The sequence below is a fragment of the Elgaria multicarinata genome, chromosome 7 (assembly GCF_023053635.1).
Source record: "Elgaria multicarinata webbii isolate HBS135686 ecotype San Diego chromosome 7, rElgMul1.1.pri, whole genome shotgun sequence".
In the NCBI taxonomy this organism is placed as follows: Eukaryota; Metazoa; Chordata; class Lepidosauria; order Squamata; family Anguidae; genus Elgaria; species Elgaria multicarinata.
This window is the reverse complement of record NC_086177.1, coordinates 9,496,394-9,522,938: the sequence shown is the minus strand read 5'-3', so window position 1 is coordinate 9,522,938 and position 26,545 is coordinate 9,496,394. Positions and strand designations below refer to the sequence as shown.

Below are 26,545 nucleotides of genomic sequence, written 5' to 3'. Positions count from 1 at the left end.
TTTGACTCTGCACACTTAGGGCCTCATCTGAACCACCTGTAAACAATACTACACTACAGCAAACAGCTCTGACTGTCATTGCATACCATGTGAACCCGCTTTATGTGATTGCACTACACAACAGTTTGCATGAATTACTAGACTATTCCCCTAATTGATGATTACCCACAGAGGCCCATTTGTTGGGCATTGCGTGAAAGAACTTTCCCCTGTGTCACTCCTAAAGTGTGGAATGTGCTCCCTGAAGAACTAGGGTTGGGTTTTTTTTAGAAAGGATGTGAAGACACATCTTTTTAATTTAGCCTTTTAAATTATGAAGTTCGTGTTTTAAATGTTTTACTCATTTTAATGTCCATGGTTTTTATTGTTTTAAGATGGTATTGTTTAAAATTGTTGCTTTTTAGCAAATACAGTGGTATATAAATGTTAATAATACAATCAATCAATCAAGGATCCACCTGGTGCTCTTTATCTCTGTAGTCCTTGGGGCCAAAAAGGTTGTGCACCTCTATTCACATGGTGTAGGTGAATAGAGGTGAGCAGATGTCCTCTGTTCTGTTCCATTAATGTTTTCTGGTTAGCTTTCCAGTTTAACTTGGAGAATTTCAAAAATTAACATGGGAATTATTCCCCTATGCTCAATTTGCTGCAGATTAGTTCATTGCAGTTTTTAGTTCGCTTACCAATGTGTACATATGTACATTGTATAAAACATTGCATGTAAAAAGTTATGTTGATGTGATCACGTAATCACGTCAAGATTCCTTGTTGTGCTGTGAGCTAAGTAGTGCCCATATGCACACTTGAACATTGGTAACCACTGAAGGGGTTGTGCGGGGGAGGGGGGGCTACATAAATTGAAAATTGCAAACTGTACACAGAGTCTGAAAATAATGTTTTTTTTAAAATGGAAGAATAATGGGTTGCTTACTCATTGGTGCTACTCCACAAATAAGATCAGGTTCTTCAAAATCCAGGAAGAAATTTGGATGGGGATAATTTCGTAAATAGTCCTAAACAGACTGTACTGAGAGAAATCTAGTTCTCTTATTCTGGTGAATCGTGAAGCATTTCCCTGTGGTCTTTGAAATTTAGCCCTGTATATCCATGTGAATGAAGGAAAACTGGGATTTGTGTTGTTCCCACCCAACCCCCAATAGCTGAGCTTTATACAGCTATGCTTAACAAAATCTCTTCGCATGTTTGCTAAAATGACTGTAATTTGAGCTTAGATCTGGGTTTACATGTATTTGGGGAAAGAATCGTGGGTGGGAACTAGAGGAAAAGAAATATGCTGCACAAAGGGAAGACAGCATCTGTGAAGTAGCAATTAGAAGCAACTGGTATATATGGTTCTCAGGGTTACTTAAATCTCTGAGATAATCAGTCATCTAATTAGTTGATAGTTAACAAAAATAATAATAATAATACTAGACTTATTTATTTTGGCTAGGGATCCAAACCGCAGGAGGTAATCAGATAAATGAGATTATTATTTACATAGAGTTATGTTAGAAGTACACAGTGGATTTAGGTCATCAAGAGATTGGGTTTCGCATGTATATAGCTTTCATGACTTTGAGCTTGCCACCTGTGTTGTTCTGTATGCAGGTCAAATGGTCACAAAAGGAAACTGCTACAAAGACCTGCAAATGGAAGTGGATACTACTTTTTGCAACCCTAAGAGTAAACCAGCTACTGGAATTTTTCCTTGCAAAATGCCGGCTTGCCCTCCCAGGTAATAAAACTGCATCAGCAATTGTGTATTTCCTCATACGTTTTGGTGGGTCTATTTATTTATTTTTATTTATTTATTTTTTATTTATTTATTTATTTAAAACATTTGTAACATTCCTTTTGACTAAAAAAGCTCCACATCCTGTTTTGGAGCTTATTACTCTGGTTTTGCTCAGTTTTCACTGGCTTCCAGTTTGTTTATGGGCAAAATTCAAGGTTCTGGTCATTACCTAGGGTGACCATATGAAAAGGAGGACAGGGCTCCTGTATCTTTAACAGTTGCATTGAAAAGGGAATTTCAGCAGGTGTCATTTGTATATATGGAGAACCTGGGGAAATTCCCTCTTCATCACAGCAGTTAAAACTGCAGGAGCTATACTAGAGTGACCAGATTTAAAAGAGAGCAAGGCACCTGCACCTTTAACTGTTGTGATGAAGAGGGAATTTCACCAGGTTCTCCAGATATACAAATGACACCTGCTGAAATTCCCTTTTCAATACAACTGTTAAAGATACAGGAGCCCTGTCCTCCTTTTCATATGGTCATCCTACATTACCTAACTAATTACAATCAGGATATGTTAAATATCATTATCTCCCACCGTTAGGAATGTCACAGCCTCTGTGTTTTGTAGCGATCTATCAGAATTGCAGGTTGGAGCATCTTTCCGCCAGTAAAGTACTCTGTTCCCCACCCACCCAAGATGGCCTCTGGACCTTCCTGGGCTACGAAAAGCTACTTATTTGGGCTGGGGACTTGCCTGAGCAACAGGGTGTTCCTGATTCTGGGGTGATGTTCCTGTGTTTCTTTTGTTCTGGTTCTTGTTTGTTCCTCCTAGCATATTCCCCTGGGTCTGACTCCTGCTTATTCCTTCACTCCAATCTTGACTTGCCCTTTGTCTTTGGATCACCTCCTGGATCACCAGCCTCGGATGGCTTCCTACAGCTCAGCCTTGACACCCACATTAAGCCTGCTACCCACACATTGCATTATATACAAAAGTGCCCAAGGCACACAACTATGCAATATACATATAGTGATAGACAGCTGTAATAAACCTTATTTATTTACAAATATACAAATATATATAATTGCTGCACTACTGGTTCCTAGCAAAACTGTGCATAAAAAGTACTCATGATATAATCGTCATTTTTCAATAATAAGTACTCCTGATATAATAATCATTTTACAATAATAATTTCCAATGTATAATATACATAAACCACAGTCACAGTTTTTTTGACACAATATATTGCTGGTAATAACACCTTTTTAACATGTTTATATGACACGATGCAATGCTGGTAATGACACCTTTTTGACATATATTTATAATAGTTCTTAACAGCGTTATAGACTTTATTGACAGGTTTCCGCGGTTTTTTCTCCTGTTTTCGCAAGAGCTTCGTCGGAACAAACACCACAATGAATCGGCTGAAAACCATAAATTATTATGTGATAGACATCTCCAAGGATTATTATGGGGTGGACACCTCCAAAATGAAAGACAGCCGGTCTGTTTGAAGCCTGAAAAAATGTGAATGGCAGCTTATTCACATGATAAGAATAACTTACAGCCAGGATCTTAGCAATGCTAGAGTATGAGAGAGAGACAGAATGTTGGGTACAGGATATTGAGAAATATATAATTATAAATTATAAGTATACACATTCAGGTTTGCAGAGTTCTATACAAAATAATAATAATAATAATAATTATTATAATAATAATAATAATAATTATTCTTACCTGCCTCTCCCTCTGGATCGAGGTGGGGAACAACATTAAATTAAAAAAACACAATATAAAACAAATACATAAAACTGATTAAAAGAGCATATAAAACCAATACAATATTCAAATAACAATCACGACATATTAAAATTCTTCGGTTTAAAATTCATCTGGGTAGGCCTGCCAGAAGAGATTAATCTTTATGGCTGTCTTAAACTCAGAGAGAGTATTAAGTTGATAAATCTCTTCCGGCAGGCCATTCCACAGTCTGGAATGGTCTGGGGGTGGCAGAAGAAAAGGTCCTCTGGGTAACAGTTGTCAGTCTACTTTTGGCTGACTGGAGTAAATTATCCCCAGAGGACCTGAGTGTGCGGGCCGGATTATACGGGGGAAGGCGATCTCGCCGGTAACCCAAACCATGTAGGGCTTTAAAGATAATAACCAACATTTTGTACTTCGCCCGGATACTAATTGGCAGCCAGTGGAGTGATTTTAAAGTTGGTGTAATATGGTCACCCCTAGGTGGATCGGTGACCAACCTGGATGCCATATTTTGAACTAGTTGAAGTTTCCAGACTAGGCACAAAGGTAGTCCTATGTACAGCGCATTGCAGAAGTCAAGCCTCGAAGTTACCAGTGTGTGCACTACCGTCTTTAGGTCTTCATATTCTAGGAAAGGGCATAGCTGGTGTATCAGCTGAAGCTGATAAAAGGCACTCCTGACTGTCACATCTATCTGGGCTGTCATTTGGAGCGACAGATCCAGTAGCACCCCCAAGCTGTAAATGCAGGCTTTCAGGGGGAGTGTAACCCCATTCAGAACTGGTTGACACACCTCCAAACCCAGGTTAGGGCCCTTGACAGTAAGCACCTCCATCTTGTCTGGATTCAGCTTCAGTTTGTTTTTCCTCATCCAGCCCATTACTGCCTCCAAGCATTCATTCAGAGAAGACACACTATCCTTAGCTGATGCTGTTATTGAAGGCATAGAGAAATATATTTGGGTGTCATCAGCATACTGATAGCACCCCGCCGCATGCCTCCGGATGATCTCTCCCAGCGGTTTCATGTAGATGTTGGACAGCATTGGGGATAGGATGGCACCTTGTGGTACGCCATACAACAGCTCCTTTTTTGAGGAGCAACTATCCCCAAGCTTCACCATCTGGAACCTACCCGAAAGGTAGTACTGGAACCACTGGAGCACAGTGCCCCCTATTCCCAAACCCCCCGGGCATTCCAGAAGGATACCATGGCTGATGGTATCGAAAGAATACTATATTAAAAGTAAAATACCCTGAAAGCAATTTCTTAGACCTGCTCTTTCAATAAAAAGTGTCTTGTTTAGTTCTGAGGCACTCAGATACTTAGTTTAGCTTCGAGGACACTTCTAATTTCATCGATCCTGAATCATCGTAGTGGAATAGTTATTTAGTCACAGCACATGCTAAAAATGTATAAGCAGTTTCTCCTCGTCTCCTTATGCACATATAGTGTCTTATATCATTTCTGTGCCCTCTCTCAAGTTAAAAGGGACATTGCAATACTGTCTGATCCCTCCAGACATCACTTCTGTGTTCTACATGGGATATTTTGAAATTCATGGCCACAAGCCCTGAGGGGTTTGGCTGCAATCCCAGTTTGAGCATTTAAGCTAGCTGAACCTGGACATGAAGTCTATAAATATTTGGTTTTACACCAGAGCAAAGCTTAAGCTGGTGATTGAGTGGCTGAGCATATCCCAAATTTGTCCAGCGTAACACATTTATGTTACGTTCTCCTCCTGGGTAATATAAATGGAGGGGAGAATTCCAATTAATTCCAATTTAATCCTTTATTTATTTCATGTGATTGGTGAGTCCAAGGAAATGCATTCACTTTTGTCTAGTGTTACTTCATAGCAAGGGATGGCAAGAATTAGAGCTTTCTTCATGGGCTCTTGCTTTCTAACCCACTAAGCAAAATTTGCAGTCTGATCCTAACTATATTTGCCAAAATATGTGTCAAGTCCACACACACACACATTCTGCATCCTTGTACTACCCCTTCATTATGCCCCAAACTATCCCCTGCTGAGAACTCTTCTCCCACACAGCTAGCAAATGGCATCGCTATGACCAAATGCCCTTCCATCATGTCTAGCCCTGGGTCCAACTGAGAAACCCTCCTCAGTAGGGACATGAAGAAAGGGGATGGGAAAGCCCTGTTGTAGTTGTTCGGGTCTACGCCAAAACAAAAGCATTTAAAAACTACTCCCGTATGGCTTGCAGAGGTAAGATGCCCAAATGTGATATCAAGACATGGTATGTTACAGAGGGTGGTTCTTCTTTTTGTGCGGCCAATCCATATTTCTTCCAATATGTAACACTGCCCCAAGGACCCTCTGAGGGTTGTATTGGAAAACAGCAAATCAAATAATTTCAAATTGTTTATTGATTTCAGTGGTATTTGCTTCTAGGTAAGTTTGCATAGAATTCTAGCCTGAACTTCAGGCATGTGTGTGTTAATTTATTTATTTATTTATTTATTGCATTTCCATACCGCCCAATAGCCGGAGCTCTCTGGGCGGTTCACAAAAATTAAAAACATTCAAAGTATAAAACAACAGTATAAAACCATAATATAAAATACAATATAAAAGCTCAACCAGATAAAAACAGCAGCAATGCAAAATTACAAATTTAAAACACCATGTTAAAATTTATTTATAGACTGTTAAAATGCTGGGAGAATAAAAAGGTCTTCACCTGGCGTCTAAAGGCATATAATGTAGGTGTCAAGCGAACCTCCTTAGGGAGCTCATTCCACAGCCGGGGTGCCACAAATAAACTGGTGACTTTTACCTTTGCAATGGTAAACATGCCCAGTTCTTGCCGAAATTGGAATATTTATTAGTATAGTACCTAAGATAACTAGGCATTGTAGCAAAAACAAAAACATTGTATACAGGCAATCTGTAGCCCAAATAGTAATGTTGATATAACTGACTTTTGCCATTTATATCGTCATGAGAAAGATTTTTTTCATGATCGTATTCTGATTTTATTTTTATGTATTTTTGGTTTATCTTTAATGTGTGTTATTGTGTTTTGGTTCTTGTTATTTCATAGACCTTCCTAGCAGCCTTGACTCTTCCTTTGAAAATGAAAGTAGGATAAACACTGTAAAACTAAAGTAATAAAACAAACAGTCCAGTCCTATAATTTGAGTTTCAGGTGCTGCGTGAAGTACAGCAGCAAGAGCCCCTTTCTCATGTGACCTTCTTGGCACGGGAACCTGTATGGCACGGCTCCTACCTGTGTGCTTTGCAGGTAATCTCAAAAAACCTGCACCATTAGAACAAGCTCATGCTGCCCACAGGGCTGGCGCCAGACTATTTTGTGCCTTAGGCAAAGTGAGCTACTTTCACCCACCCACCCACCCCCCAAAAATGCCAACTTTGATTTTTAAGAACATATGTTTCCTGGAAAAAATAAGCACAAAACTTGAAACTGCTACATTTATTTTAAAGTGCAAGAAATACGTCATGCCAATTATAGCAAACAAATTGGAAAGGAACGTCTATGGGTCTAAAATACATTATTAATAGGAATATCACCTCCAAATCATCCCCCCCCAACTCACACACACGTGCACACACACACTCAGCATCACTCACTCCAAATAAACACATGCATGACACATGCATTCACTCAAAGACCTCATGCACCCCGTTCACCCTTACATTCTCTCTCTCTCTCTCTCTCTCTCTCTCTCTCTCTCTCTCTCTTCCGGGTGAGTTCCGGAAGTCCAAACATGGAGCCGTCCCACCCCCACCCCAGCGTCCCTGGCTTCACTTCAGCTGGGCGGGTGCAGGGCGCAGTCTCGCCCGCCCAGGTCCAGCTGAATCCTCGGGCCAGCCTGGCTCACAGCCAACGCGCGTGAGTGCTGCACCATGCCCAGCGCCCCTCTTAGCTTGGCGCTCTAGGCGGCCACCTGAGTGGCGTCTATGGTAGCACCAGCCCTGGCTGCCCATCCTAGAAACTGCAGGAGGGACTCCTTTCGTACGCTGCATATAACTGCCCCTGTGTACTGGAAGGAGCAACACTGCAACAGCTCCCTCAACACAAAGAAGGAATCCTAAGTGCCCAAACACATTATCAGAAGTAATGCTTATAAGCCTGTCCCTAGGGTGAGCACTTCTGCATCACTCCAAAAGAGAATAACACTTCACCTAAAATGTGTGAATGCTTATTTAGCTGTACAGATGCATTTCTATTTAAATTATAATAACTATTCCTGAATTTTCATCTCTCCATAATGGGAAAGGCTGTGGCCAGGTAACCTAGGATCCTGCTCGGTCTACTGGTGCAGGATAGCTTCAAGGCCCCTCCTCTCTCTTCCTATGCTGCTTTATCTTTAAACTGAACTTGGACCGAAAGCTCTTAAAATAGAGGATTGCCCTCTGTTAAGTAGGACACATGGCCACCCTAGGTTTACCAATCAGGATGCAGGTTGAGGGGGAAAGGGGGGTTTAAACGTTTCAATGCTTCCCCATATATAAAGATCACTGGGCATAGAAAACTCATATGTCGTAGCCAGAATTCTTCCTTGACCTTGAGACAGGAGGCCAATGAGACAGTTGGGAAAGCAATTTCTCCACTTAGTATCTTTCTCTTGATTTCTTTGTCCTGTTTTCATAACTATAACCTTAACCTGAGTGGAATCACTAACACCTATGCAAGTCAGGGTTTCAGGACAGAATTGTCAAGATAAAGTTGCGTAAATAAATAAAACAGATGTGAGAAAATGCTCTGTTAACTGGTATTTACAATGCAATCCTATGGATGTCTATGCAGAAGGAAATCTCATGGTATTCAATGGGCCTTATTTATTTATTTATTTATTTATTACATTTTTATACCGCCCAATAGCTGAAGCTCTCTGGGCGGTTCACAAAAATTAAAACCATGATAAAACAACCAACAGGTTAAAAGCACAAATACAAAATACAGTATAAAAAGCACAACCAGGATAAAACCATGCAGCAAAATTGATATAAGATTAAAATACAGAGTTAAAACAGTAAAATTCAAATTTAAGTTAAAATTAAGTGTTAAAATACTGAGTGAATAAAAAGGTCTTCAGCTGGCGACGAAAGCAGTACAGTGTAGGCGCCAGGCGGACCTCTCTGGGGAGCTCGTTCCACAACCGGGGTGCCTTACTTTCAGGTAACTGGATGCTGAGAGTTGAACGGACCAGGAAGGTGAAGGCCGTTATACACAGTTATGCATAGGTAGCGGGAGGCTAGCCTTATTCAAATTAATAGCCTCAGCACTAAGCTTTAGTTCAGGAGCAGCACTTTAGCACTTCATAAAATGCAGTCTTTTCCTAGGGACTAATGAAATCTCCACATACATTGCGTAGTGCACGCACCACTTCGCCTTCCTAGATTACAAATAGAGCAGGCTGTTGTACATTAACGTTTTAGGAAGCAAGCTGGGGAGGAAAAACAACAAAAAGGGAGCTGTGAAGTAGAACTTCCAGAAGTGTTGACGGGAATGTTTTAGGTCACTTGCTAAGGACTTGGGTTACTGCTTGCTCCAGGGTTCTTTCTTTCCGTCCTCTTTGCCAATCAGCTGTCGTCGTCTCCCGGTCTTTTCCATGCCAAGGTCTGATATCGGGCTTTAATCTTGGGGAAAGAGAAGAGAGCATGAGCAGATTTCTGGGGCAGCCTAAAACCTGCTCCTAAGGTCAGCAACTGGAACATCTGTTCAAACAGAAGAACAAGGGAAAATATGACTGCAGCGTGGCCCTCGTGGTTTTGTCTGCATTTCAGTACTGGATCCTAGATATAACAGCAGAAGCAGAATATGTACGTGGCTATAAAGTACTGCAGAATACAAGGATAGAAAGAGTCTAAACAAGCTGTACTTACCAATATGTGATGAAGGATTGATGGGAAGTCTCCATCACACTGAATTATTTCCTTTGCAGCAGCGCTGGGATGGGGAATGTATGATGTAATCTATTCTATACATAGAACGTGGTATTTTGGAATCTGTAAATAAAAAAATTAAACAGTTACTTGAAAGCATATCACAGATGGAGGGATGTGAAACTTGCTATTATATCAGCTATTGGTTTGCAATATATTGGTTTGGACTCAGTGAGTTTATGACTAAGGTGAGATTGTTCCAGGCATGTCCTGGCTCACAGCTCATGCTTTTTACAAACCAACTCTCTCAATTGGCTTTTTTCCCCCAACTGGCTTGTTTTGCTTGATGGTAAAGTCTTTGTAAAGAAAAAAGAAAAAAAAAGCCCTTTTTGTTTGCTGCTATACTAGAAATACTGCCACTACTTTTAGCATTTTGTTGTACTGAAATATTTATTCCCGACTTTTCCAAGAGGAAAAGTCAAGAATTCAAAGTAATTATTGGGCTAGATCTAGACTTGGTCATGTTTAGAACTGCCTCATTGAGATCATGGTTAATCATAACTTACGTCCTATTGGTTTCAATGGGTCTACTCTAAGTATGACTAAGTCTGGATGTAACTTATTGCCATATTTCCCTGTATCTGCTAGATTTACTCAAGGGCATTTGTCTGAGTTTTACTTATCCTCTTGTCACGAAGTCAAAATGAGATAGCCCTGAGTTCTTTGCAGGAAAGCCAGGATACAAACACAATACCTACAGATGAATCAATTTCTGTTCACATTGGCCTTGATGAAGAAGTAACCTCCCCCAAATGTAAAATGTCTCTGCTTCTTTTTTTAGCTGGTCTGTTGGTAACTGGAGCGAATGCAGCTCAACTTGTGGGGCAGGGGAGAGGTACCGCTATGTTCACTGCATGCAGAGAATTCAGTACAAGCCAGAATGGGTATCAGACTCTCTCTGTCGATTCCCTGCCCCAGTCACCAGAGAACTGTGCAACATCCAAAGCTGTCCACCTACTTGGAGTGCTGGGACATGGTCTGAGGTAAATTAAATTCACAGATGTTTTCTTCAAACACAGGAGCTGTCCTGGCAAGGTACTTGCAGACGGAGGGCTCTTAGTACTACCATTCAAAAAACATTGTTCCGCTGTTCTATCTTTTCCCCCTTAATGGATTTTTTTTTAAGTGATGGGAAAACACAGAAGGGTTATGTGGCGTTACCCCACAATTGATTATATTGCATATGGCTGGATTAGTATGTCCGGTAAACTGAGTGGGTGTGATGTAATAGGTAGGGGGGAAGAGGAGTATATAAGGAGTGCATTGGGAGTTGTGGGGGAAGTGTTTTTAGGTTTTGTTTTCTTACGGTTTTTATTTGTAAAGTAAAAAGAGTTTAGATTCTAGGGACTTGGGATTGGTGTAAAGAGAGAGAGGTGGTTGGTGTGTGGAGAGTTAGATTAGACAGGATTGAAAGTATTATATTTTTATTTAAAGTCTTTAAATAACAATAAACTTATTATTTTGTTAGCTACCAAATACCACGTTTCAGCTTGGCATTGTTTACCTGCCTTACAGTTATTAAACACCCACCCCATATTATGCCCACATTATATTTAGAGCAGATCTTGTATTAAACCTGTTTCCCTCATAGCTAGGGGAAAGGTTTTAATTAGCCTTCTCTCAGTTTTTCAAGTGGTGGCATTTGGCCTGAGAAGGGTTTATGTGACGGGCCTAGTGTAAGGGTTTGTTACATCGCAGGTTGCAAGCTGAAGACATCATTGTTTCGAACCCCCCTCCCATAAAATTCCACGTATGAGGCAGGGCAATTGCACAATACCAGTTAAAAATAATGACTTGACTAATGCATTCAGTTTATAAAAATCTGCTAACAATATATCTCTTTTATTTCTTAAGTCTCGTTTCTGCTTCTGGAAAACATCACCCCCTAAATGTTTGTTCGTTTTTCATTCTGCTTTCTCAGTGCTCTCGGACATGTGGGAAAGGCTGGAGAAAAAGAGTGGTCGTATGCAAAAGTTCCAGTCCTTCTCCGTGGGCTCAAATTCTGCCTGATACGGCCTGTGCAGCAGAACTGAAACCCAAGATGCAAGAAACCTGCCTCCTGAAGCGATGTCATAAACATAAGAAGCTACAGTGGTTTGTGTCCACATGGGCTGAGGTGAGGTAGTGGAGAGTTCCGGTGCATTTCCATTAATAGCAAAAATCATTTAAAACAGAATTACAGTCTTGCATGGAATTTATTTTTAAACACTGTACCACTGAAATGGGTATACACCAGCCTTCCAGATGTGTCAGTTCTCATAATTCCCAGCCAGCATGGTCAATGTTTGGGGAAGACTGATAATATGTATTCTCTGTCACACACAGTGATAGTTTACAATCTATATATATAAAACGCTTAGGTATGTTTCCGTAAAGGCTTCAGCTGATACAGGTTGCTAAGCAAGAGTAACAATGTGTAACGTCAGCTGATACAGGTTGCTAAGCCCCTCGCCCAACTCCTCCGGGCTTTCCAAGGTAATCCTACCCCCCTTTCTGCCTCTTCGCTCCCCTCACCCCATGAAGGGGGCAGCAGGCACGGCCGGGGCCCTTGGTGGCCAAGTAGGAGGCCGCTCGCGCCCCCACAATGATATTTAATTAATAAACTTTAAGATATGCTACAACGGCGTATGTTACGCCAGGTACAGCTAGTAAATAGAAAATGAAGGATAAAAACGTACTTTCTGCTGGGTGCTCACAAAGGGATCTCTGCAGAGCTTATCCAAGAGAAACTGCTACTGGAATTCAAAAAGGTAACAGTACACGGCATCTCACATAATACTTCTGCTTCCCCTGAAAATGCAGACAGAGCCAAGTTCCCATTTTCCATCCAACAGTGGTCCACACTGTTTGCACAACAGATGAGATTGCCATGGGTCCATCAGAGTTGCATTGTTGACTCCTTCACCAAACGCCTGAATTGTGAATGACATCCTTCAAAAATTGACTAACATGTTCCTAGGAATTTTAAGTACCTATGTGTAAATAGATGTTTACAGATATCCATCTGACATTCAAACTTCACATATTTTCTGTGGGAAACACCAGTATAGCACCCACGTACCTAAGACCAACACAATTATCTCGTTCAGTACAAAGCAGTCCTGCTGGATCAGTCCGAGGGTCCACTTAGTCCAGAATTTTGTTTCTCACAGTGGTAAGCTAGATGTTTCCAGGAATCCCAGAAGCAGGTCATGAAGGCAACATCTCACTCCCATTGTTTGTCCCCCCAGAAACTGGTATTCAGAAATACACTGCCTGTAAAATTGGAGTTCTGTTTAGGTATCACTTCCTCTAATAGAGAGCTCAAGCCGTGAGTGCCAGTGGCTATGTATCATGCACGGTAACCACAGAATGCTGGGTGTCAATTTGATGGGGTCAGGAAAGGATCCTAATGATATAGGACAGGATACAAATGTTTTAACAAAAATATAAAAATATATTTTTTGTGAACTTGTCAAGAAAGCTATGGATACTGAGTGGTATAGAAATAAAATGAAATAAAATAAAAAAAATATTTTATTTTCTAGTGCTCTGTGACATGTGGAAAGGGAGTACAGAGGCGAACGCTCAACTGTGCAGAAAAATACATTTCTGGAAAGTATAGAGAACTTACTCCGAAGAAGTGTTCCCATCTACAGAAACCAAATGTAGAGATGGAAAAGGCCTGTATCTTCAACCCATGTCCCAGGCACCCTGTGTATTCACCAGTAAATCAGGGCAGCTGGTTTTCCTCTTCTTGGTCGCAGGTAAGGAGCACAGCTAACTTTGAAATTGTTTTAAGTTTCCAGTCAAGCCTCATCCATCAAGTTTTTCAAACAGTATCTCTTCTGCCCTCAGTTCATACTGTTGGCATGGGCTCTGTTCTGTGGAGAGAGCTGGCCGGTGTGGTGTAGACACCGAATAAAAAGAGTGAGCTGTGAGTTTAATGTCCTCTCTTACAACACTAGAATTCGAGGTCACCTCAGCAAAATTGATTGGCCGTAAGGTCAGGAGACAAAAGAAAGTACTTCATCACACAGCACATACGGACATTGCTGCCTCGAGCTTACATGGCTTCTAAACGGTACTAACAAATTTATGGGGGAAAGGGTTAGCACAGTGGAGGCTGGTGGCTCTGTTGTTGGTGGGGCAGTGAATCCCCTCTGGGTTTAAGTCAGAACCAGTCAGAATTCTAAAGGAGTTCTCTAAGGTGTGGAGCTTTAGAGATCTGACTGGTTGTGACTGAAACACAGAGCAGATTCACTGCCCCACTGACATTGGAACCACCAGCCTCCACTGGTTTATCAACAGCTATTGCCTCTGAAGGTTCTGTTTAACTAAACAGAGTGTATCTCCAAATGCCAGACACTGGAGACACAGCACGAAAAGGATTCTGCCTACGTGTTCTGCTTGTGCTAGGAGGAGGCTTCTGGTTGACCAGTATTGGGAACAGGATTCAGTACTTAAGGAACTGTTCTCAAGAATTTTCTCTCTCCCTATGAAAGAGGCATTGTTTTTCTGCCTCTTTTGCAGGGAAGGGGAGAATTTCAGAGGATTTTCACCTTGGGGAGAGGGACAAGGTTTCCACATGCCTTTCGAAGTTTGGGAGTTGGCTAAAGGATACTCAGCCAACTCCCGCACTAGACTTTTCTCCAATCCGGCAGCACTTCTTGAATTCCCAGGAGATCACGTGACTTTGCCCTCTCCCATAGGCATTCTCCTGGGTTGGAGAAGTTTATTTGCGAAAAGCTTCTTTGCTAAGCACAAATGGGACTTTATCTTGCATGCTCTGTGCTGCTGCAAGGAAGAACAGAGTTTTTTCTAATGCTTTTAAAAGCCCTGATTGCCTATGCTTTGCAAAGAAGCTTCTGCAGCCCTAAAGCCTTTCCTGGATGTCTGTTGGAGAGGGTGAGGTGATGTGGTCTCATGAAAGTTCAGAAAGAGATGCTGGACTGGAAAAGAGTCCTGGACTCCTACATGTTTAGCCTGGAGAAGAGAAGATTGAGGGGAGACATGATAGCACTCTTCAGATACTTAAAAGGTTGTCACACAGAGGAGGGCCAGGATCTCTTCTCGATCCTCCCAGAGTGCAGGACACGGAATAACGGGCTCAAGTTAAAGGAAGCCAGATTCCAGCTGGACATCAGGAGAAACTTCCTGACTGTTAGAGCAGTACGACAATGGAACCAGTTACCTAGGGAGGTGGTGGGCTCCCCCACACTCAAGGCCTTCAAGAGGCAGCTGGACAACCATCTGTCAGGGATGCTTTAGGATGGATTCCTGCATTGAACATGGGGTTGGACTCGATGGCCTTCTAGGCCCCTTCCATCTCCACTATTCTATGATTCTAAGTGTAGGGGATTTTAAAAAAAATAGAAAGAAGACTACCTACACTGAAAACAGTAAGCTGAAATCCTGTCATCCTCCCCAAGGAGAAAGTTATTCGAAATTCTCACCTCCCCCAGCTTCTTTTCTCAGAGCTTTCGTTTCACACTCACCCACCCCCATAAAATGGCAAAAAATGGAAGAAATTTGGGGGGGGGGCACAGCACTGTAAGGGACCCTTAATCTGATCCACCAAGTCCCCAGCTCAGATCTCATCTCTGTCATGAACTCACTAGGAAGCCTCAAGCAAGCCTCTCCGTCTCCACCTCCATCCACCTGGGGGAAATATGAGGACCAATATATAAGGAGGTCTTTGAACACCCTAAACTGTTATTTCATGTGGATGCCATGTTCCCCATATACATGGGGCCCACCATTTTGGAGGCAAAAAGATTCATCAGGAGCTTATGAAAGAGAATGTTTAAGGTGCTGTTATTCATTGTTTACTTTACAAAGCCCTCCTGCTGTCTCTTCATTTGTTAAAATAGGTTGACCTTATGAAAAGGAGGACAGGGCTCCTGTATCTTTAACAGTTGTATTGAAAAGGGAATTTCAGCAGGAGTCATTTGTATATATGGAGAACCTGGTGAAATTCCTTCTTCATCACCACAGTTAAAGCTGCAGGTGACCTGCCCTCTTTTAAATCTGGTCCCAGTATAGCTGCAGTATAGCTCCTGCAGCTTTAACTGTTGTGATAACAGTTAAACTGTTTAACTGTTCAGATAACCTGCTGAAATTCCCTTTTCTATGCAACTGTTAAAGATACAGGAGCCCTGTCCTCCTTTTCATGCGGTCACCCTAGTTAAAAGATAGTAACAGGTTATTAAGGTCTCTGCTTACTTTAGCAACTTTTTTGGGAGATAACTTTGAAGGAGTGAGGATGGGGTGGGGGACCTTTATGCCAATATAAGTTGAACCAACTGATGTACTATAGAAATATTGTTGCAGGTCATTTAAGAGCCAGCAATTATCTGGGAAGCTCCTATGTGTTCCTGACATAGTAACCAACAAGGTCCCTGCACTTAGCACAGTTTTAGATTACATATGAATGTGTTGTTAGTGCTCCGTTGCTTATAAGCGTTTTCACACCATGAGCCACTTGCCACTTGAGAGGACTGTAAAGCTACAATGGCTTGATGCCCACAGACATTTATTCTTGGACTGGCCGCCCTGTTTCACCATTTGATTTCTGAACTGGCCGTCTACAGTTTATTATTGCCTTTCATTTGAAAAAATTATCCTAAAATTAAAACATTTGTGTGCAGGACATGACAATAATTTTGCAAAGGAGAGCTCAGCATCTGCATTGTAGATACCAGCTCCTGGATTTAGTGTCTTTGTCACACTCTAGCATGACCAAGAAAGAAAATCTAGGTGATGAACTCGTGGGACTATGCATGGAGAAACAGGCGTACAGAGCAATCCTAAACGCTACAGTTTCCCAAAGGGCAGATTTGCTCCACTTAACTATCCCAGCAAAAAATCCATTCCATCCAAATCTTTCCTCACCCTCCAGCACCAGAAAAGGAAAAACAATGGCCAGGGGATGGCGGGAGCCACACTGTGGTGTCCCTAGAAATCATGCCCCAAGTAATCAACCAGGAGCCCCCATCCACACAACACATCCACACCCCGCTCTGCAACACAATCAGCCAATGAGCTTCTCCCATCCACAGCATACACATCCTCTGCTAATTCTCCGAAGGCCATGGAATGGCATCTAGGTCAGTTCCTTTGCAATACCATATATCGTGCTATGGGACTTCGTAGTGTGGTATGTGTGTGTATTGTGGCAGGGGTGGGGGATGGACTGCAGAGCAAGGAGCTCTGTTTTCTTATTGGTTGGAGTGGGCAAAACAAAACCCAGGCTCCATGTGGGATTTGAACCGGCGGCAACATGCTGGATGTGTATGGGGTTGTGCTCAGGGCCGGCGCCAGACTATTTTGCACCCTAGGCAGGTGAGCTGCTTTCACCCACCCACACCCACCCCAGCGTACCTGGGTGTGGGGCGCCATCTTGCCCTCCCAGCCGAAGCGAAGCCAGGATGCTGGGGGGGGGGCGGCAGGGGGGCGGCTTCGGAACGGCATGCCTGGCTGGAAGCTGCTCTGGGAGAGCGACTTCTGGGCGCGCCGTTCCGAAGCTGCCCACTTGCCCCCCTAACCCAGCGTTCTGGCTTCGCTTCAGTGCCCACCCAGTCGAAGCGAAGCCAGGACACTGGAGTGGGAGTGGGTGGGGGTGGCTTCGCTTCAGCTGGGTGGGCACCCAGCCGAAGCAAAGCCAGGATGCTGAGGCAGGCGGGCGGCTTTGGGACGGCACGCCCGGAAGCCGCCCTCTCAGAGCCGCTGTGGGACAGCGGCTTCCAGGTGCAGCGTTCGGCACCCCCCTTACTTTGGCGCTCTAGGTGGCCACCTGAGTGGCCTCTATGGTAGCACCAGCCCTGGTTGTGCTGCAGTGGATCCTACTCAAGCACGTGTTGCCTAACAAGACAACAAAAGGGGCTGAGACCCTGGGAACAAGCCAGGACCTACTGCAGCGCAACCTGCTAATGCATCCACACACACATCTAGGATGCTGCTAGTCCAAATCCCACATGGAGTCGGGTGGGGTCTTTTTTGTCCACCCCAACCAACAAGAAAACGGGGGCAACACAGAGAAGTTCTGCAGCCCCCACCCCACCCCTACACAGATACCACATTACAAAGCCCCACGTCAAGGTATATGATATTGCAAAAGATCACACGGTTATTAGGCGGTGTGCAAGAGAATCGCCCGCCCACCCCAATGGAAAGGGCAGAACCACTCCAGAAGAAACAACTGACCAGGTGCAATTGCCTGGACCTCGGAGAGGATGGCCAGCAGGGCACGATCCACCTGGAATGTGTGGCTGAGTAATTCTTTGGCTCGTGAGATGTGCCACTCTGCTGCACAGCCGTGTGGATGCCACTTCCCGCCAGGCAGTAGATCTTTAAGCTGGGATTGCACTGTTAGTTCTCCGTGACTTCCACTTAGTCCTAAAGGGCAAACCGAGCAAGCTGAAATCTGAGGAACTAGCCCCTCCCTCTGCAATTACCATCCTTCATTCATTCACTTTTTACGGAGCATCAATGTTGCAATTTTTCTGGTGTTTTCTGTATACACCTCCCATGTGTTTTCAGCCCTGATTTGCAATTTTTCTTTTGGGGGAAATGAAATAAAATGCAATTGCATCCGCATCCTTCCCACTCTGGACAAAGTGCTATGAAGGCTTTTCAGGGCTCCTGTAAATGAAGCACTTCCTTTTCGCAGGCTTAGCCAGTTGTATGGCTTCCTCGTGATCCCATACTTGAGTTGGCTCCAATAATTGACCGTATTATAGCCCTATTTATAATGCTATAACACTATTTTAAAAAAAGAAAATTAAAAACATAAGGAGAGGAAATCAGTGATTAAAGACTTCTCTCTCTCTCTCTTTGTCTGTCTGTGGGAAATAAAACCTGACCTGACCCGGGGCAACTCACAGAGAGGCTGTTCAGGAGAAAATTGCTCCCTGTTCTCTAGATCAATAGGAAGCCATAAACCTGGCAGAGCAAGGAGGTGATAATGCTTTTATTTCCAGGGATCTTTATAGTACGGAGCTTACTTGGGAGTAGACATTATCGAAGGATCTTGGCTATGGGGGAGGCATTGTTAGTTAATGCCATGCTGTATGTCAGGCTGTGTGGATTCTCTGTTTTAATTCTGCTATCTAATTGTGGGAAACCGTTGCTTAAGCAGCACGAAAGGGCTCTAAGTGGAAGTACCAGAGAGACAGACCTAAGGTTTATCCCAGGATTGTCCTGGGGTCCAACCTGTTCATCTAAGTGCCACACAGGGCATCCAGCGCTCAGACAGGGATGAACCCGGGATGATCCTGGGATAAACCTTAGGTCTAGCTACGGCCATAGTTTGTGGGAAAGGGGCAGGCCCTGGTTTGGCTCAACAGTTTCTCTGAGTGCACCCCTCTACTTTCTCCCATCAGCTGAATGGCTCTCGTTCACTCTTGGGAAGAAAAGCAGAGCGCTGCACAGAGATGTTGTTGCAGGGGGAAGGAGAGGACAAATGCAGGGGAAATGTTATGCTTTCCCAGCCTCAAATGCTGGAATCTCACCGGAGGAAATGGGTCTCTGCTTCCTAGGACCCCTGCAGCACAGCTTTTGAGGCTGCTGGATGTGTTTCCCAGAGGGGCGCCATGAAAAAACAACAACCAAGTGTTGTGTTAAGTATGGTCTAGTGGGTGAAAAGTGGATTTATTTAATCAATAAATTTTTAGGACGTTTGACTATATCTAAAAAAAAAGAAGCTCAAAGCAGTTTACAACGTAACACTTCAAAACACAAAATGCCCACAGTAAAACATTTAAAAACGGAGAATATAAAACATCTCTGGTTTTTTAAAAAAAAACATTCTCAATTAAAGCATTTAAAATTAGAGAACTAACTATGTTTAAAGTGTAACCCTCTTACTATCAACTCAGAGGTAAGTCCTGCCAAGTGCAATCATTTACTCCTATTTAAGTATGCCAGGGCAGCAACCTTCACTCCATTCACTGGTTAGACAAAACTATATAAAGCCTTTTAAAATAGTCTACATATTAATTCAGCAACACATTTCTTTCTTTATGTATATAAAAAATTGCAGATTAGGGGACTTCTTCTAAGATGGGCATAACGGGCTCAAGTTACAGGAAGTCAGGTTCCAGCTGGACATCAGGAAAAACTTCCTGTTAGAGCAGTACGACAATGGAATCAGTTACATAGGGAGGTTGTGGGCTCTCCCACACTAGAGGCCTTCAAGAGGCAGCTGGACAACCATCTGTCAGGGCTGCTTTAGGGTGGATTCCTGCATTGAGCAGGGGGTTGGACTTGATGGCCTTTTAAGCCCCTTCCAACTCTGCTATTCTATGATTCTATGTGTATATGTTTCAGCAGGCACTACTGAAAACAAATAATTCTGCTTTTTTTCCCTTCAAAATTATTATTGTAGTCTTACACTAATTTGTACAGATTCAATTGATTAAAACTCATTTGATACATTAGCTAAGGTTTTTTTTAATGGGTAACAGCCCTAAAGGGTGCAAAGCTTATAGGGCCAGATGTATACCAAGCAGGATATAATGCTTTGAAAACAGTTTGAAAGCTGTATATAGGGTGTGTCCTGGGCCCGAACAGTTGTCACTACTGTTATAAACCATTATAAAGCAGTAGTGTAGATCCTACCTGGTGACTTCCAGATATGTTGGGGGTGCTGGGAGTTGTAGTCCAACACATCTGGAAGCCAACAGGTTGGGGAAGCCTGGCTTTACAGCTTTAAGGCACAATCCTATGCTTATTTAGACAGGGGAAAAAAGCCTACAACTCGCAGAGTGCCCCATGTAGGCCTTTTTCTGTCTAAACATGCATAGGATTGCACCCTTAAGCTCTTAAACCTGACTTGCCTTGCAATAAGATATAAGGCTTTAAATCATACAGGGCACTACAAAGAAAAAAATAAGGCACCTAAACTTGCAATCCTATGCACACCTACCTGGGAGTAAGTTCCACCAAATCACGTGTTCGTTTTTGTGTTTGAGTTGCCAAAGAAAGGGCTTTATTGTATATTTGGTATTAATGATCCAGATGAATAGGCAGCTGGAATACTGCACAGCTCTCCTTATGGAAGAGGCATTGCTGAAGTCAGCAGAGTCTGTGACCTTGTGTGACCTTCCTTCATTACCTCCATTTTTCCCTACAGTGCACAGCAACGTGTGGAGGTGGCATGCAAGTGAGGTCAGTTCAGTGCCTAGCAAATGGGAGGTCTGCCACTGGGTGCCTCTTGCATCAGAAGCCCACAGCCTCACAAGCCTGTAACACCAACTTCTGCCCTCTTCCTGGAAAGAAAGGTATATTCCGGTTCTGCTCTTCTTTCCTGACTCTGACTTTTGCCTTTAAGATTTGGACCCTAGAGGGCTCACTGAATGGACTAGCTGAGGTTATGGATGTTGTGCCTGATTAGGTGAACATCCCTGTTCTAATCTTAAAGTGTCAATCTAATTGAGGTGGGCACAAACCATCCACTCTGCAGTATCCTTCCCCATGAAGTGTGGCTTCTCTTCTGCTGCTCAGCATGGAGGAGAAGCCCTCTGCAGTCTGTAGCTGAGCAGCAGAAAAGGAGTGCAAGTAAATCAAGGCCTGGGGGTTTTCCCCAGAAGGGCAGCATCTCTGAGAACGAGAGCCTAGGAAGGTGTGGGTCCAGCCACCAGACTGCCTCCTTACCTAAGAAGACTTGGCTGCAAGTGACTTGGAAATGGGGCCAAAGAGAGGCAGAGTTCCATTTCCTTGGCCAATATAGCCCATTTCTATGCTGGCTGAGGAAGCCCTCTCCCGGCCAGCATTAAAGTGCTGTGTGTGGCTGAGGAGGAGCCTGGCTCTCCTCAAGTAGCGTGCAGGCCAGGAAGGAGTGCTCCAGCAGGTCCCATTGCTCTGCTTGATGCTGGTTGTCCAGCTTAAATAAAATTCAGCCCCTTCAAGTGGCCAGTTGAACCCTCCCTCAAGTGGGTTTGATGTCTCGACGTTTTGGGCCTGCTGAAGGAGTCCTGTTCCTTTTTCAAGTTGGGCACTTCTACCGTAAGTAATTGCTCAGCTAGTATCATAGACTGGAGCCAGCAGCTCAGTGTCTTCTCCTCTTTCCCCCAGTAATGGCTAGTGAAATATAATACCTGCTGCGATGTCATTGCACTGCTCTCAGTTTAACTTTCTAGTCTAGTTCTGGCCTTAAACTATTAAGTGCTATTGGGCTATCAGCAAACATAGCCCATTCATTCAGACAATCTGAGGGCCCCTGCGTGAAAGTGCAATCAAAAGGATTATCCTTAGAGTAGGGTTTCCTCCATTTTATTTCTTTTAACTGCTTCTGCTGCTCCCTGAAAAAGAAGGAAGCAAGGAAATCTAGGAAACTGTTTTTGAAAGAGATGGGTTCAGAGGGCAAGGAGAAAAAAAGAAGAGCAGAGGGAGGAGTCCAAGAGCAGAAAGCAAACTGGAAGAGAGAGGAGAGATGTACATAGCCAGGAACTAAGGAAAGTCAGGTAATTGGCTGCAGAATTTTAGCTCCCTTGAAAATGGATACAAAAGGAATTGGGAATGCCCTTCCAACAATGATTTGAAGAGGTCCTGGGATCGGACACCTAAAAAGAAAAACGATATGAGCTGAACACTTTGTCTTTCAAAAACATATGTCAAATTTTAAAGGCCATTTCAGGCATTTGTCAAATGGGTGAGCCGTTACGTGGAGTATTAGCATTATGCACATAACACCTGTTCATGGGCACCCAGAGAGAGAGAGAGATGACCAAATTCTGCACCCAGTCATGCTCAGTCATTCATTTATCTTGCACCGCCCCCATGCTTCAGGCAGGCTGTGTCCTTTTCTTACTTTTAAATGTTGTATGTACATTTATTCAATTAAATAAATGTCCCGTTTTTTAAAAAAAGTTAAAGCAAATATTTAAATGCTAAAATAAAGTGTTTTAGGGAGTGGGAGTAGGTAATTACTACTTCCATGCCAATCAGTGCTATGCAGAGCAGTGTCTAGGAAGAACAACTGAGAAGATTGCATGTCAGACCATCTACAGTAGGCCCATTGCTAAACTTATTTCTGTCTGAACGCCCCCTGTGTCTTTGAAACCAGGTTAGAAATCTAATATTGTCTAAAATAAATTTTACCTTTTTGTGTGTTTTTTTTCTTCAGATGCCTTCTGTTCGGATTACTTTAATTGGTGCCACTTGGTCCCCCAACATGGTGTTTGTAATCATAGTTTCTATGGGAAACAATGCTGCAGGTCTTGTATCAATTCAAATTTGTGAGAATTGTTTGTAAAACATACAGCATAGTTCTGGATGCAAAGTGAGCCACACTTCCTGACTCGGGGCTGTGCCCAGTGAACACCAGAGTGACTGCAATTTACTCGAAAGCATACTTCTTCATTAATCTGTGAACCCAGATACAAAAGTGTCGTCAAGGACTACTTGGATGGGTGAGGTGTCTCAATTTTCCCCCAGTATTTTGCTGTGACCCTCGCTGAAGTTTTCAGGTGGGTCTCCTGTCCTTAAGATAAGTGGAGAGGAGGGGCAAACAGGGGGACAGTTTTCTCCAAGTTTGATTATCACAAGGAGAGAGTTGATCCTTGGGACATTGGCATCTTCTGCTGAGAAGATGTTGAAGAGCTGCCTGGAAGATGAAGATCTGAAACCAGCAACGGAAATATTCGTTGAGCCTGAGAGAGGACCTTGTTTCTTTTTACCTCAGTCACCACTGCTAAATAAGGGCTTTGAGCACCGTCCACCAGGAAGATGTCTTGTATGAGCCCCATTGAAATTAGTGGGAACTGTGCAAGGGCACTACTGCACTGGAGCGTTTCCATGAGGGTTCTAGCTGGAGATCTCCCCAGTCGATTGTGCCTGAAATGTCTTGTTACATTGCACTGATGTTCCTGACCAGTTCCTGGCTGTTTCAATGGGGCCTTGTGAAAGGGAATTCCTGGATGAATTGTGCTGTTCTCCTGCAGCTGCAAGCCAGGTGCACTAGCGACAGAATTTGTGAAACCCCATGGAAATGAATACTGTAACTGAAGATAACAATTGAAATATACTTGAGGCACTTTTTGCCAATAAATAAACCTGAACTGCTTTAGTTGGATCTTAGCTTTTAATGAATATGGGGGGGGGGGGGGAGGGTGACAGAAGCCTCAGGTTGCCCTTTCTCTTTTTCAACATTTGTCAGATAATAAGATCCTTTATATTTGTTGTTTTCAAATCAGCGATCTTATTTAAATGTCCTTGTTTTATGCTTTACTGTTAAGTATAAAGAGTGTTCTGCCATCAGTGTTACTTAAACAGCTGATTATACCAAAATTATGTTGTTTGCATTTAAACATAAGGTACTACCATGTTAGATTCCAGCATCGCAGTAGCATAATTAACCTATGATTCCCCCCTGCCCGCCCCCCCCCCGCCCGCCCCCACACACCCTTTTCTTGTATTGTATTGTATTGTAATAGCTCTTCAGGGCAACTGGAAACTAACTTGCAAATTTAGAAACTGCACAGGATGGTAACATTGGGGGCTGTGTATGTTCTGCCATTCCACGGAAGGTCAGAAAGAAACATATATAGTATGGAGCACAGAATGCTGATTCCCGAGAATCTGAGCTTTCATTAAACAAAGCAAATGTCTATCCTTTATCACTGTAAAGATACACTTCAACGTGTGTGGGTTATGCCTGCCAAATTCTTAGATGCCAGAGCAATTGCTGAATAGTATTTCCATTGTTTGAGATTGGGCTTCAGTTCCACACATAGCTATTCACACATTTCAACTAGCAAAAGCTTAATAAATTTTGCAAAGCATGGAAGAATGCAAATTTGTATTGCTTGCAAAAAGTATACAGATTTCTTAGTGCAAAATCTTTCATTTTTTGGAAGCCCAGGGTGTGTACAGCTGTGACTGAAATATACACTGCAATTAGAGCGTTGGTGCTGCCCTACATTTTTTTGGTGCTATCAATCCAAATGGGACTGAATATTTATGTTACCTGAAATTGAATAAATTTTTTATTTGTTTCTGTAATGTCTCATCACTTATTGGATCGGTCATGTTCAAAGGTAGCTTAGAAGTGCCTACCTTCTAATCTTGTTTCTGATATTAATACTTGGTTGTCAAATTGTATTGTATCCATTTCGTGCCACACTAAGTACATCTTCGGTATGATCCCATATCAGGAGATCAGTTAGGTACATACACACTCTAGTTGCCAGAAGTCTGCCACACATGATGAAGGAACAGAATCCATGCCAGGATTAATCAAACATAGGGGCAAATATGAATAGGCTGTGTTTTCAATGGCTCAATAAAGTACCATGGGGTGAAATAAGTGTGCCTTTGGAGACGTTCAAAGAACATTGTTTGTTGGAAATCATAGAATCATAGAATCATAAAATAGCAGAGTTGGAAGGGGCCTACAAGGCCATCGAGTCCAACCCCCTGCTCAATGCAGGAATCCACCCTAAAGCATACTTGACAGATGGTTGTCCAGCTGCCTCTTGAAGGCCTCTAGTGTGGGAGAGCCCACAACCTCCCTAGGTAACTGGTTCCATTGTCGTACTGCTCTAACAGTCAGGAAGTTTTTCCTGATGTCCAGCTGGAATCTGAGCTTCCTGTAACTTGAGCCCATTATTCCATGTCCTGCACTCTGGGAGGATCGAGAAGAGATCCCGGCCCTCCTCTGTGTGACAACCTTTTAAGTATTTGAAGAGTGCTCTCATGTCTCCCCTCCATCTTCTCTTCTCCAGGCTAAACATGCCCAGTTCTTTCAGTCTCTCTTCGTAGGGCTTTGTTTCCAGACCCCTGATCATCCTGGTTGCCCTCCTCTGAACACGCTCCAGCTTGTCTGCGTCCTTCGTGAATTGTGGAGCCCAGAACTGGACGCAAAACTTTGGGAAAGTCTTTTGGTGGTGCCTCAGCAGCACCAGCAAGTGCTTGGAGACATCTGCCACATTCAGTTGGACCTAAAAGTAAAGACTTGGCCTTATTCCCAACTATTCGAGCTCTTTATTGGAGGCAGGAGCCTTCACAATTCTGAATTCGTTCCTATGTAAACCTCTCTGACTCATCCACCCCAAGTGTCAGTGTTTGGCAGTGTAAACCTTGCTGCAGCTGAGGAATTCTGCTGTTGTCATCATTTTGTGGTCACCTCAGGTCCTGCCCCTACTTATTAACTTTTGGAAATGTTGGCATTGTGTAATATCAAGGCTGATGGCTGGGTTGTGGGGGAAAACATGGAAAGCATACGCTCACTCATCCCATTGTCTGTACTGAACAAATATTTCCACTTCTCTCCAAACGCAGAGATAAAATGTTACCCATTACCATGAGTCTAAATTCTTTGCATTCAACGAATCATAATATTTTGCTGTAGTCAGGATGCAAGTAGGAACTAGCCTTGATTTACAGAGGCAACTTTCAGGAGGCTATGAAGTAGGGTGGCCGCATGTCCTACTTTACACAGGACAGTCCTCTTGTTTGAAGGGCAAGTAGAAGGCAGTCTTCTATTTGAAGATGCCCTTATTTGAAAAGCTGCACAGTCCGAGTCTGGTTTAAAGATAAAGAACCATAATAAGGGAGATTCAGGCCAGTAGCTCATCAAAAGTTAGTACCTGGACAGCAGACTGAGCAGACACATGGTTCATCTAGTCCAGTGGTTCCCAAACTTTTTCAGGTAACTGCCCCCTTGGTTCCACAAACTCATGCCCAGTGCCCCCTGGAAGTCCAATGGGGTCGGGGAGGGAGGGGTTAATGGTGGTGGCAAGCCCCATGCCAAGGAGTGCCCAGTGAGGCCAAAATGCTGCTGCAAGAGAATGCATGTGCTTAAAAAGCAGGTCAATCACAGCAGTATCCTAACTTTAATTTTTTTAAAAAAAAAAAAACTCAATTTTTTGCAACCCTCTGCTAGGAAGAGGCACTCTGAGGAGGGCTTAGATGATGAGTGTAGTATATTTGGGTATGGTCATGGTGGGAGAGGCGCTCCATCAGCTCGAGTTGTCCAGAGCCGTGCTGCCAACAAGACCCTCCTCAATCCACACATGTATTAATAACCGTTTAAGAAGAGTCCTTTTAACAGTGAATTGAAATGTTTCAAAAGCAACAAAATCTAATAAAGAGACATACCTTGCTTGTTGTG

At 43.1% G+C, this 26,545-nt stretch overlaps 1 protein-coding gene across 1 annotated transcript in view; it reads left to right on the top strand.

Annotated features, from left to right (window-relative positions):
- ADAMTS16 (ADAM metallopeptidase with thrombospondin type 1 motif 16) overlaps positions 1-23,814 on the top strand; it is a 104,013-nt gene extending 80,199 nt beyond the window's left edge. Inside the window, exons 18-23 of the mRNA XM_063130001.1 lie at positions 1,612-1,738; positions 10,235-10,436; positions 11,375-11,569; positions 12,981-13,199; positions 20,567-20,714; positions 22,559-23,814. Coding sequence (XP_062986071.1) covers positions 1,612-1,738; positions 10,235-10,436; positions 11,375-11,569; positions 12,981-13,199; positions 20,567-20,714; positions 22,559-22,674 — 1,007 coding nt within the window. The 3' untranslated portion in view covers positions 22,675-23,814. The remainder of the gene's footprint in view (positions 1-1,611; positions 1,739-10,234; positions 10,437-11,374; positions 11,570-12,980; positions 13,200-20,566; positions 20,715-22,558) is intronic.
- The last annotated feature ends 2,731 nt before the right edge of the window (positions 23,815-26,545 follow it).